This window comes from Arabidopsis lyrata (genome assembly GCF_000004255.2).
Source record: "Arabidopsis lyrata subsp. lyrata unplaced genomic scaffold ARALYscaffold_1, whole genome shotgun sequence".
NCBI classification, from domain to species: Eukaryota; Viridiplantae; Streptophyta; class Magnoliopsida; order Brassicales; family Brassicaceae; genus Arabidopsis; species Arabidopsis lyrata.
Window position 1 is genome coordinate 6,349,522 of NW_003302555.1, and position 13,503 is coordinate 6,363,024.

General features: G+C 36.5%; 2 protein-coding genes across 2 annotated transcripts; both read right to left on the minus strand.

Annotated features, from left to right (window-relative positions):
- Positions 1-1,577: 1,577 nt before the first annotated feature.
- Positions 1,578-2,462, minus strand: LOC9328902 (MLP-like protein 328). Its single transcript, XM_021013790.1, has 2 exons — positions 2,144-2,462; positions 1,578-2,050 (listed from the first exon to the last, which is right to left on the minus strand). The coding sequence occupies exons 1-2, from the start codon at positions 2,328-2,330 to the stop codon at positions 1,770-1,772; spliced, it is 468 nt and encodes a 155-aa protein (XP_020869449.1). The 5' UTR covers positions 2,331-2,462; the 3' UTR covers positions 1,578-1,769.
- Positions 2,463-4,291: 1,829 nt separating this feature from the next.
- LOC9328903 (MLP-like protein 328) lies at positions 4,292-5,712 on the minus strand. The gene is made up of 2 exons (XM_021013883.1): positions 5,047-5,712; positions 4,292-4,842 (listed from the first exon to the last, which is right to left on the minus strand). Exons 1-2 carry the CDS (start codon positions 5,231-5,233, stop codon positions 4,568-4,570), a joined length of 462 nt encoding a protein of 153 aa, XP_020869542.1. The 5' UTR covers positions 5,234-5,712; the 3' UTR covers positions 4,292-4,567.
- Between the last annotated feature and the right edge of the window lie 7,791 nt (positions 5,713-13,503).

The window sequence follows — 13,503 nt, forward strand, 5'->3', positions numbered from 1 at the left end:
CAACACTTCCTTAAGTGATTGATGTAATGAATACATTAATTAACTGTCTATTTAAATCATTATATTTTGCTAATTAACTCTAGTTTCTATATTGATATAAACTCTAAACTCAAAACTAAAAATAAAGCCAAAATTTGAAAAACAAATACCAAACAAAACATAAAACAACAACCTAGTAGTCGATCTGAATATTGTCTTTTAAAGCATTATTAGGTTTTAGTCTCAGACCAATTCAACTTAGTTTTTTCTTATCATACACCAAATGTTCAATGTACGTAAGAGGAAATATTTAATCTGTAAACTATATATAATCGCATATTGAGTTATCTAAAATATTTAATCGCTTGGAAATATCGTTGAATCTACTATCTCCATATCAAGTGATGGCATGTGAAGATAGTTTGTAAATGCTGGATTAAGGTTTGAATCGGTTAGAATGTCATTATTCATAGTCATAGGTAATAGATTATTGACTGGATAATCAATGATTCATTGGATAAATACCGATTAAATTAAAATAACAGAAAAAACCTAGGCGAAAGAGACAGTTTTGCGTAATTTAATGATCATCGACGTCATACTGATATTGGTGCTCCACACGTGCGGTCTAAGTGTCGTCATTTCCATTTATTCCTCACTTATAGATTCATTGCACCCATATACGTTTTAGTGATCGAATTTAGTACGTTCTTATCGCACACATGAATATCTTAATTTCCGTTTCTCTAAGTTGTAGACTTATAAACTCAAAAGACGTTATCGTTGATCCTATATATATAAAAAGTATGATGATTTAATCAATTACAAATCTATCTTCTCTTTATCTATTGAATATTCATTTGTGGTTATTATTTCTGAAATATTAAACTGTACACAATTAGAGGAGAAGAAGCTGAGAAGTGATTACAAAAATCAAGACTATTAATGTGACATAAGATAGACAAAAATCAATATATGCATTAATTATGTGGAAGCGCTACATGGATCATATTGTTACCACGAAGACCCATTTGGAACAATGATGCAACTTCGTTGAGATAAAAAGCTACAATTATACCACCTTCATGGTGTTGCGCGTTCGACCGTTAACGAAATAAGAAGCAGTGATCGCATATCCAAAAGCTATACAAGAGATGATAAAGTTGGAGCGCAATTAAATTTCAGTTGATTGTAGATTCGAGAATGAAACTTTTTTAGTTGAAGAAATCTGATAAGATCAAATTGTATTACGATGATTATTTAATAACACTCTGTTCTATTAATAGTTTTATGTAGTTTTAAACTTTTAATACGTATCTTATCAGTAAGAGCATATATATTTGGTTTGGATTAATTTGTTTGTGTTATGCAATAAATTTGTAAGTTTTGTATGTCTTATTTTATTTTCTTTAGATTAATGGATATTTTGGATTTTGGTTATATTTTTCTAAATTTGTACTTTGTTTTTTTGACATAAGTAATATGTGTAGATAATGAGACTAAACATCCTAATATTATGCTCTTACATATTATACAAAAAATTGTATAACCAACACACAATTATTATATAACGAACACCAATACACTATAACATCATATCAAATCATCAAAGACAGAGAGATGATATTGATACATAAGCTTACAAGACAAACCGCCATTATTATCAGCATAAAATGTACACAAGAAAAGGAGGCGGATGATCACCCATCTACGAGACAAACACAAAAGAGACACATATGTATAGATGCTTTTTATTTATTTTATCTTCTTAAAGATGATCACTATGATGATTACGCCTTGTTCTGGTTCTTGAGAATGTGGTCGTCCATATCAGCAGCCAAGCTCGTGACGAACTTCATGTACTTGATTGGCTCCGGAGAGTCTTCGTAGCGCTTCTCCCAAATCATAGTGACTTTGCAGACGCAACCTTCCTGAGACTTGGGGATGAACTGGAAGATGACATCATACACCTTAAGCTGCTCCATCACGTGACCATCCAGCCCTCTAAACGTCACAGCCATCTTCTCGTCGTCTAACTCCCTCTTCTCCTTGAACACCTCTTGCTTCCCATCTTCATATATATATATACATGCACCTTGCATTAATAGAAACCCTAGCTAATAATAAACATTTTCATACAGATAGAGAGTGAGATATAGAGTACCGCATGTGTAGTTCCACGACTTAATGGCCCCGTGGGAGTCCCAGTCGCCCTCGTGAACGGTGACACCTTGGATGTGATGGCCAATGGCTTCCGGGAAGAGTTGGTTTTCGCTCTTCCACCTCTTGTAGTGGTTCTTCGCCGACCCTTTCAGAGGAACTTCTGTCACGTATGTTCCTGACGTCGCCATGATGGAGCTTCTAAAAAGCTTTTGATTACTTGTCTTTGAGAGTGTTTATGCCAATTGTTTTTTTTTCTCTCTGGAGGCGGATACAAAAACTAAAGCTCATATCGCCCTTCCTTTATATACACAAACTCGTCACAACATTACAAGAAACCAGATATATATGTATGACTTTTTCAAGAAGTAAACATATATATATATATATATATATATATATATATATATATATATATATATAAATCAAAATTACTTCAATATACTGTAGAGTTAAAATCTTATTTGTCTTTTTATACATATGTAACGTTACCACGAAAAAATGTAACGTTCGAATTTATAATAAAATGACATAAACAAATATTTGCCATGCATTGTGCTGAATACTATCAAATTATTAGATATGGTCGCGGTTTAATACTATCAAATCTACGTTGGATTAATAAAAAGCAGATGTGAAAAAATGTATCGTTCGAATTTATAATAAAAATGACATAAACAAATATTTGCCATGCATTGTGCTGAATACTATCAAATTATAAGATATGGTTGCGATTTAATTGAAATGGTTAGTGTTCCTCACATTAATCAGATTTACAAGAACTTAGGGATCAACTGCTAGCTAGGATATAAACCAACTATTTGGGAGAGCATAATTAGGAGTGTTTATAAAAAATGTTGTACAATTTTTCCGAGAAAAGCCGAACCCATGAGGGAAAGCAGTTACAAAAATAAACTACAAAATGCAAGTGGAGATATATGTATCACAGATTGATAGTTGGATAAACAGCGATTAAAGAAAAAAAGACCTGATCGAGCGAAAGAGACGGACAAAAAAAAGTAGGTGAAACTTCGTCCGTTTTTGGGTTATTTAATGTTCTTCAACGTCATAGTGATACTGGTAGTCCACACGTGTGGTCTATGTGTTATCATCTCCAGTTTCCACTCTTCGCTTTAGGTTATTTGCCATACCTTCTAAAATGTATGCGTAACTTTGTGATATCTAACTATTGATCTTAATTGGAATTAGGGTTATTGACTATATTAATAATCTCTCATATATATGTATGTTACTATATATGTACCACTTCTTTGTATACTTTTGGACTATCTCACTTGACCAGACCCCCAATTTTTTGTTGGAACTTGTTTTTGACGAAGTGGTTTTGATCATTTTCCGGGGATTTTTCGGTGAAGACGTTCATCGGAATGACCGGTTCTTGGGCACGATGTAATCGTCGCTGCGTGCATTACATGGTAGTGTATTTGAATGTCAAAAACGAAGTTCGTATGAATGAGAAATAGATGTCCGAAGTGGGTAGCTTGTAAAGCTTGGAATTTTGACTTAGAATCAAATGACATATTTTGGAAGTTAAAAGAGAAACCCAATTACACATGGGCTGTAGTTGGGATTTGAAAAATGGAAAATGAGCTTATAAGCCATAAGATTATTCTTATTTTCCTAAGTTGTTTTGATTAAATTTGTTAATTAAATCAATAAATATCTCCTTTAATATTAGGTTTTGTAACAACAAAATCAATCAACGACAATATAATTAAGGTGGAATAATTCTTTTGACTTTGAAATTGAAAATCAATTCTCATAAGTGTCGTATCCTCCTCTTAATTGTGTGTACGTTGAGATTTTGTGTATAAAACGATGGCCATTGTCTCTCATTCTGATACACGTTCAACAACATAACAATCTCCTTCTTCTTCTTCTCTTCTCTAGTTCGAGTCTGAGAGTACAACACAAGGCTAGTGTTCGATTAGCTTTTGATTTGAGTGTTGCAATCAAAAGGAGAAACAGTTTTATACTGGGACTCTAATTGTCATCAAACCGGCACACTACGGGGCAATTTTTGAGTTAAGGAGAGAGATCATCAACGTTCTAGACTCTGTTTACCACCGTGAATCTTCGTTCTTCAATCATCCTTTCGATATTGTTGATTTTTGATACTTGTTCTATGTTATTTGTTTTACAAATATTAGATTGTGCCCTTATTGAAATATTAAGGTCCTACATTTTTTCCGGATATGTTTCGGGTCCATACCAGATTGTACAAGTATTAAATAAACGAACAACATGGGGACTAAAAAGAAAGAAAAAAAACGAACAACATTATATTTATGTAAATAAACGTTGGACATACAACACCATGACGATATTAATATCATGTACAAGATGGACACAAATTAAAACCGTAGAGAAATGAAGGAGGATGTGATGATGATTAAGCATCGATCCATCATTCCTGGTTTTGGAGGATGTGGTCGTCCATGTCAGCAATCATCTTCTCGACAAACTTCATGAACTCGATGGGCTCTGGGGAGTCTTCGGTGCGTTTCTCCCAAATCATAGTAATTTTGCAGACGCAGCCATCTTCGAACTCGGGGATGAAGTGGAAGGTTGTAACATACACCTTAAGCAACTCCATGACGTGACCATCGAGCCCATTAATCGTTACCGCCATATTCTCGTCGTCGATCTCTATCCTCTCCTTCAATACTTCCTCTTTCCCATCTTCATCACACACACAAACACCACAATTTTGTATACTCATCAACATACCCATTTATATCTTACCATAATTAAACCCTACTTTTCTATGTTTTAACAAATCATTTGTAAGGGAAAATCATGAATATTCACATATATAGGTGTTCCCTTTATGTGTTATTTATATTTGTGTCATTATATGTAGAGGAAAAAAGTATAAATACGGACCACGAGTGTAGTTCCATATTTTGATGGTTCCGTGTGAGTCCCAATCGCCTTCGTGGACGGTGACACCTTGGATGAGGTGGCCAATGGCGTCAGGGGCGAGATGGTTCTCGCTCCTCCACCTCTTATAGTGTTTCTCCGCCGATCCCTTCAGAGGCACATCCGTCACGTATGTTCCTGACATCGCCATTGATGAATTAATTAGCTTTCGATCGTTTTTTTTTGTTGGTTGTGTTTTGAGTGTTTTTGTTCCTTTTGTCTGACAAAAATACTTTGATCTCGCCTTCCTTTATATACACAAGCTCAACACCAAGCTACATTAACAGCGAAATTATTACAAAATTTTTGTATACGACTTTTCAAACTGTCGACGGATCAATATATCTAAACAATCTGGTATATAGTCACGTATTGATATACCCTTATAAATAATGACAATAATTGTAATATTAATGCGATAATTTCATACCATGTATCAAAATGTAGTTTTCAATTTCATACAATCTCACAAAATCTGTATTTTTAATGAACCGCGAAAACGATATTATATATAAAACGATTCCAGCCATTTGGTGACACACGCACATTTTCCAAAAAGATTTGGTCAATTGTGTAATGTATATCAATCGAGAAGGAAACTTAAAATATAAAGAAGTTGAGAACGTTAAGAATCATCCAAAATTTATGTCATATTTAAAAAGAGAAATTGTTAAAAATGTCCCTTTTTCAATACCCCTTTTCAAAAATGCCTTCTTTGAGAGTCCATTTTTAAGTTTGCCCTCTTTTAATTTTTAATGACCATTTTACCCTTATTTGAAACAAAATTAGGTCCACAAAATACAAAATATTTTTTGGCGGGAAAAGTGATCCCGCAATTTTCCCGCCAAAACACTTGTAAAAACCTTTAAAAAACCTTGTAAAATTTTCCCGTAAAAATTTTTCCCGCCAAAAAATTTTCCCGCCAAAAAATTTGTTTTGCGGGAAAAGTGATTCCGCAATTTTTTTTGCGAAATTTTTTTGGCGGGAAAAATTTACAAGGTATTTTAAAGGTTTTTTACAAGGTATTTACAAGTGTTTTGTAAGGTTTTACAATGTATTTTAAAAGGTTTTACAAGGTACTTTAAGGTTTTATAAGGTATTTATAACTTGTAAAACCTTATAAAAAACTTGTAAAACCTTATAACTTGTAAAAATCTTATAAAATACCTTGTAAAATCTTATAATATCTTATAAATACCTTGTAAATACGTTGTAAAACCTTTTAAAATACATTGTAAAACCTTATAAATACCTTGTAAAAAACCTTTAAAATACCTTGTAAATTTTTGGCGGGAAAAATTTTCCCGCCAAAATTTAACGCCAAAAAAATTGCGGAATCACTTTTCCCGCAAAAAAAATTTTTTGGCGGGAAAATTTTTTGGCGGGAAAAATTTTACAAGGTATTTTAAAGGTTTTACAAATTTTTACAAGTGTTTTGGCGGGAAAAATTGGGGGATCACTTTTCCCGCCAAAAAATATTTTGTATTTTGTGGACCTAATTTTGTTATATTTCCTTATATATTTATGATATCTTTTATTAAAAGAAGGATAATTTAGTCATTTTGTACATAAAAGGGGTATTTTTAAAAATAGACATCCAAAGGGGGCATTTTTGAAAAGGGGTATTGAAAAAAGGGCATTTTTGTGAGTCTCCCATTTAAAAATTACTCAATCATTACATTATAAGTCAACATCATAATTAATTTTAAAGTTGAAATAATCATACTAAGACTAGAATTATATGTTCAAGTTGAAATAATTAAACTAAGGGGGTGTTATTGGTTTGTGATTTAAATAGAGTTTTAATGACTTTAATTGTTATGTAGAATCTGTTGTTATTCAATCAAGATTTTGTTAAACTCTCTTAAAATTTGGTGTTATTAGTTTGTGACTTGTAAAAAATCATTTGAAATCCTAATGAATATGGTGTTATTGGATTAAGAGTTTTATAAAGTCATTAAAAATTTTGTGTTATTCAACTAAAACAAAACAATCTATGATTGTTAATGACTTTAATTATTGTGTTATTGGTTTATGATTTTGTACATTTTTCTTTACAAAATAAAGTCATGGAAAGTATGATTGAAATATTGAGATTGTTTGGGAGACTTTACAAAATTATAGAAAATTAATCAACAAGACTATTGAAAACTCTCTAACAATTCTTCTAAATCTTTCACTTTTTCACTTTCTATGATTTTATTAAAGTCATCAAAACTCCATTTCAATCACAAACCAATAACACCCCTTAAGTCCTTCTTTCAAGTTAAACTAAGATCAGTAATAGAGGGGTTATCTGGATATTGCTGATCTCATGGAATAACTTTTGACATAGTATTCGGAAATTAATAATGGCACATGAAATCGGATGCTTGCTAAATCACCAAGAGACTCATTCGAAAAGCAAAACGTTAGTTTTTCACATGCAAAAAACAACTAAGGGCTTGATTGGTTCTCCCGCTAGTACCCTCTTAGTGGTTGCTAGCGGTCGGTTGCGGTTGTTAGCGGTTGGTACCAATCATAGAAGCCGCTCCATACCGCTTCAAACCGCTCGAAATCGCTAAATTTCAAAAGCTCCTTCCCGCAAGCGTTTGCGGTTGCGGGCGGTAGCGGTTGGATTTTAAAAAAAAAAAAAAAAAACAAACAAACAAACCTTTACTTATAATTATTATAAAATATATTTATCATATATGTATCTTTCATCTTTGTATCACGTTCTCATCATAAACCCTAATCAATATTCTAAAATTTTATTTTCTCAATGTCTTCCACCCAAACTGATGAAAATCAAGAACCAAACGTAAGTATCATATATCATTTTATTCATTCATCACCTCATGTGTAACTCTTTGAATATTTTTCTTAGCATCTTTTTTTTCTTTTCATTATGTATTGCTTTGCTTTTTGATTGAATATATGTTTCGATTTATTTTCTCGAATAGAAAATCACTTGCTTTTTGATTGAATTCAACGTTATTTACAGTTTGCCTCATTACTTGATGCAATTTTTGGTGTTAACCCAGTATAAAATACTATCTTATTACAAAATTTCTTTATTTTTGAATAACTATTTAGTACTTTATTTATGGTTTCAATTATTAAGCATGTTCAATTTTTCTAATATTATCATAATAATATATTAGTATTTTTATTTCTTTTTTTGTAATATTTTTTTTATTTTTTTGGTCATTTTTTTATTTAACTGCTACTGCAACCGCTGATTTACCAGTCATAAAACTCCCGAAAACGCATCCATTTTCAAACGCTAAACCAGTCGTTCAAAACGCTTGGTAACGCTTGAAACCGCAACCGCAACCGCAACCGCTGCGTTTAAACCAGTCAGACCCTAAAATCAAGCATCTCATAACCTGTTGTTTCGGGTTTGGAGGGATTACCGATTTTGTCCAGAACCTCCTGGTATTAAAAAAAAAAAAAACAATTAAAATCAAATTAAAAGAACAAAACAAAAAGCCCAATAGAAATGGCCAATAATTAAAGGCAAAGGCCCAAACTCATCATAAAACAGCTAAAACACTAAACCGGAATTTTATCAGAACCCCGAAATAATCATGGTTAAGGCTTAACCACGGTATAAGCACCATGGATGGCGAGGTTATGACGTAAGCAGAGTCATCAGAAGCAAGAAACAGAGTATTAAGGATATCAATCATATCATGATTGATTCGGTCAACTCGTGATTACGCACATCATGGAGACAATTATGTTAAGTTGTATATATTGTCTTTAATTCTCTTTGTATACCCTAGCTGCTACTCCTTGTATAAATACTCATTGTCTCTGAACATAATAAACATCAATTCTACAAACATCTTTATGGTATCAGAGCTTTGATCCATAAACCTACAAAATTTTCTTTTATCTCTTTTACATACTAAACTCGATTCTTTTCTCTCAAAATCAATGGCTGCTCCCAATGTAGAAATCGTTCTCAACAACAAGACCCTTTTCAATGTAACATGAGCAATGTTACCAAGTTGACGAACACCAACTACCTAATGTGGAGTCGACAGATCCACGCTCTCTTTGATGGCTATGAGTTAGCCGGATTTCTTGATGGATCCAACACCATGCCTGCTCCGACCATCACCACCAATGAAGTCGTCACTGTCAATCCCGACTACACGTATTGGAGAAGACAGGACAAGCTAATCTATAGTGCCGTTCTCGGAGCTATATCCATGTCTGTTCAACCCGTGGTCTCTCGTGCCACCACTGCTGCCCAAATCTGGGAAACTCTCCGCAACACCTATGCAAACCCAAGCTATGGTCACGTCTCTCAACTCCGAACACAATTGAAGCAATGGAGGAAAGGTACCAAATCGATTGATGAATATATGCAAGGATTCATCACCAGGTTCGATCAACTTGCGCTTCTTGGAAAATCAATGGAACATGAAGAGCAAGTGGAGCGTGTCTTGGAGAACTTACCAGAAGAGTACAAGCCGGTGATAGATCAGATTGCAGCAAAAGATACTCCTCCATCTCTCACTGAGATTCATGAGAGGCTGATAAATCATGAAGGCAAATTACTTGCCTTAAACTCCGAGGTCGTAGCTCCGGTTTCTGCCAATGTCGTGTCCCACCGCAACAACAACAACAACAACAATCGCAATTCGCAGACCCGTTTTGACAATTCCCGCAACAATAACAATCGATCCCAGCCATGGCAGCAATCCTCCTCAACGTACCGTCAACCCAAACCATATTTGGGTCGCTGCCAAATCTGTGGAGTCCAAGGGCATAGTGCCAAGCGTTGTTCTCAGCTCCAGCAGTTTTCATCCACGTCAAATCAGACGCAATCGTCTCCGTTTACTCCCTGGCAGCCCCGAGCGAATCTTGCAGTTGGTTCTCCATACTCTGCCAACAATTGGCTTCTTGACAGTGGCGCCACCCATCACATTACGTCAGACTTGAACAACCTCGCACTCCACCAGCCCTACAATGGCACCGATGACGTGATGATTGCAGATGGATCCACCATCCCAATTACACATACTGGTTCCACTTCTCTATCCACAAACTCTCGTCCTTTAAATCTACAAAAAGTTTTATATGTACCTAACATACACAAGAATCTCATTTCGGTGTATCGCTTATGCAATGCTAATCGTGTCTCTGTGGAATTCTTTCCTGCATCGTTTCAGGTGAAGGATCTCAGCACGGGGGTCCCATTACTCCGAGGACAAACTAAGGATGAGTTGTATGAGTGGCCTATTACATCGACTCAAGCAGTGGCTCTACTTGCGTCTCCATGTTCTAAGGCTACTAATTCCGATTGGCACTCTCGTTTAGGCCACCCATCATCTGCAATTTTAAACACTATCATTTCAAATTTTTCACTTCCTGTTTTAAATCCTTCTCAAAAGCTTTTGTCTTGTTCGGATTGCTTGATTAATAAGAGTCACAAAGTTCCTTTTTCACATTCAACAATCATCTCTTCTCGTCCTCTTGAATATATCTATTCCGATGTGTGGAGCTCACCTATAATCTCTCTTGATAATTTCCGCTACTATCTTTTATTTGTTGATCATTTCACTCGGTATGCTTGGTTATATCCTTTGAAACAGAAATCAAATGTCAAAGATACGTTCATAGTTTTCAAGAGTCTCGTTGAGAATCGTTTTCAAGCAAAAATCGGTACACTTTATTCAGATAATGGGGGCGAGTATATAGCTTTACGGGATTATCTTTCGAAGAATGGAATCACGCATCTCACATCCCCGCCTCACACTCCTGAACATAATGGGATCTCTGAAAGGAAGCATCGACATATCGTTGAGATGGGTCTTACATTAATGTCTCGCGCCTCCGTTCCAAAGACGTATTGGCCCTATGCTTTTGCAGTTGCAGTTTATCTTATTAATCGGCTTCCAACGCCTCTCCTTAATTTGCAGTCTCCGTATCAAAAGATGTTTGGTACGCCTCCCAACTATGACAAGCTTCGCGTGTTCGGTTGTTCGTGTTATCCCTGGTTACGACCCTATAATCGCCACAAATTAGAGGATCGCTCGCTTCGCTGTGTTTTCTTAGGCTACTCAAACACTCAGAGTGCCTATTATTGTCTTCATCTACCTACTGGACGCCTCTACACCTCACGACATGTTCAGTTTGATGAACACACTTTTCCGTTCTCTTTGACTTCACCGGAAAATTCACGGGTTCAAGAACAGAACATGGCTACTATGACAAACGGTTCCACTCATACAACTCTCCCTATCTCTCCTCCGATTAGACCATCCGCTCCCCCGTGCTCAGGTCCTCACCGTGACACTTCAACACCGCCGCCTTCGCAGTCTCCGACATCGCATCACTCTCAGGTATCACCTCTGAATTTTAATTCTTCTTCTTCAACTTCTTCTCCTTCCCCGTCTGAGCCCACTGCTCCTACTGAAAATGGGCTGCAACCCACAGCCCAGCATTCACCTCCACAAAATAGCTCACCTACGATCCACAAAAATCCAAATAATCAAAATAGCCCACAAACACAAAACTCGGCCCAATTGACACCATCGTCCCAAACATCAACTTCTTCTCAAAACACGACCTCCACTGTGTCTCCAACATCATCACCGTCACCACCACTAAATCTAGTACCTCCATCACCAGAACAAGCCGTTGCACCTGTTCCTGTCAATAATCATCCGATGTCCACTCGGGCTAAGTCAGGCATCTCCAAACCGAACCAAAAATATCTCCTCGCCACGTTACTTGCTTCTGGACCGGATCCCGAACCCCGCACAGCAATTCAAGCATTGAAGGACTAACGGTGGAGAAACGCAATGGGCTCGGAAATCAATGCTCAAATTGGAAATCACACTTGGGATCTTGTTCCTCCGCCTCATCCATCAGTCACGATCGTTGGTTGTCGGTGGATATTCACGAAGAAATATAATCCGGATGGATCGATCAATCGTTTCAAAGCCCGACTTGTTGCCAAGGGATACAATCAGAAACCCGGTCTAGATTATGCAGAGACTTTTAGTCCCGTCATCAAATCTACGACCATCCGTCTAATCCTTGGTGTGGCTGTTGATCGTTCTTGGCCAATTAGACAGTTGGATGTTAACAACGCATTTCTTCAAGGCACGCTGACGGAGGAAGTTTATATGTCTCAACCACCTGGGTTTGTAGACAAGGATAGACCAAACTATGTGTGTCGTCTAAGGAAAGCTCTTTACGGACTTAAACAAGCACCTCGGGCATGGTACATTGAATTACGAAATTATCTTCTACAAGTTGGTTTTGTTAATTCTGTTTCAGACACGTCCTTATTCATCTTGCGAAGTGGACAGTCTATTGTTTATATGCTCGTCTATGTAGACGATATTTTGGTTACAGGAAATGATGCGGTTTTGTTGCAGCATACACTAGATGCTTTGGCTACACGTTTCTCCGTTAAAGATCATGAAGATTTGCATTATTTCCTTGGCATAGAAGCAAAGCGCGTTCCCACGGGTCTTCACTTATGTCAACGGAAGTACATACTTGATCTACTAGCCCGCACAAACATGCTCTCTACGAAGCCGGTCACAACGCCAATGGCAGCATCTCCTAAGCTCACGCTTCACTCCGGCACACGTCTATCAGATCCAACAGAATATAGAAGCATTGTTGGGAGTCTTCAATACCTTGCGTTCACTAGACCAGATCTCTCCTATGCTGTAAATCGTCTCTCCCAATACATGCATATACCAACAACGGATCACTGGCAAGCCGTCAAAAGAGTGCTTCGATACTTGGCAGGAACAACGACACATGGAATTTTTCTTCGCAAAGGCAACACACTATCACTACATGCTTATTCGGATGCAGATTGGGCTGGTGACACGGATGACTATGTCTCCACGAATGGTTACATTGTTTATCTCGGCAAACATCCAATCTCATGGTCTTCTAAAAAGCAAAACGGTGTCACACGCTCATCAACGGAGTCGGAGTACAGGTCAGTTGCAAACGCGTCTTCAGAGTTAATGTGGATTTGCTCACTTCTTACGGAACTTGGTATTACGCTTTCAAAAGCACCTGTCATTTATTGTGACAATGTCGGTGCAACGTATCTTTGTGCGAACCCGGTTTTCCATTCAAGGATGAAACACATTGCATTAGACTATCACTTTATCAGGAATCAAGTCCAATCCGGTGCACTTCGGGTCGTTCACGTTTCAACTCATGACCAACTTGCAGACACCCTAACCAAACCACTTTCCCGGGCTGCTTTCACGAACTTCTCCGACAAGATTGGAGTTGTACGAGCACCTCCATCTTGAGGGAGCGTATTAAGGATATCAATCATATCATGATTGATTCGGTCAACTCGTGATTACGCACATCATGGAGACAATTATGTTAAGTTGTATATATTGTCTTTAATTCTCTTTGTATACCCTAGCTGCTACTCCT

Excerpts from the sequence above, each read along its gene's own strand:
- LOC9328903 (XM_021013883.1), bottom strand. The coding sequence starts at position 5,233 with ATGGCGATGTCAGGAACATACGTGACGGATGTGCCTCTGAAGGGATCG. Across the intron at positions 4,843-5,046 it reads AATATGGAACTACACTCGTG|ATGGGAAAGAGGAAGTATTG; the intron begins GTCCGTATTTAT and ends TGTGTGATGAAG.
- LOC9328902 (XM_021013790.1), bottom strand. The coding sequence starts at position 2,330 with ATGGCGACGTCAGGAACATACGTGACAGAAGTTCCTCTGAAAGGGTCG. Across the intron at positions 2,051-2,143 it reads GTCGTGGAACTACACATGCG|ATGGGAAGCAAGAGGTGTTC; the intron begins GTACTCTATATC and ends ATATATATGAAG.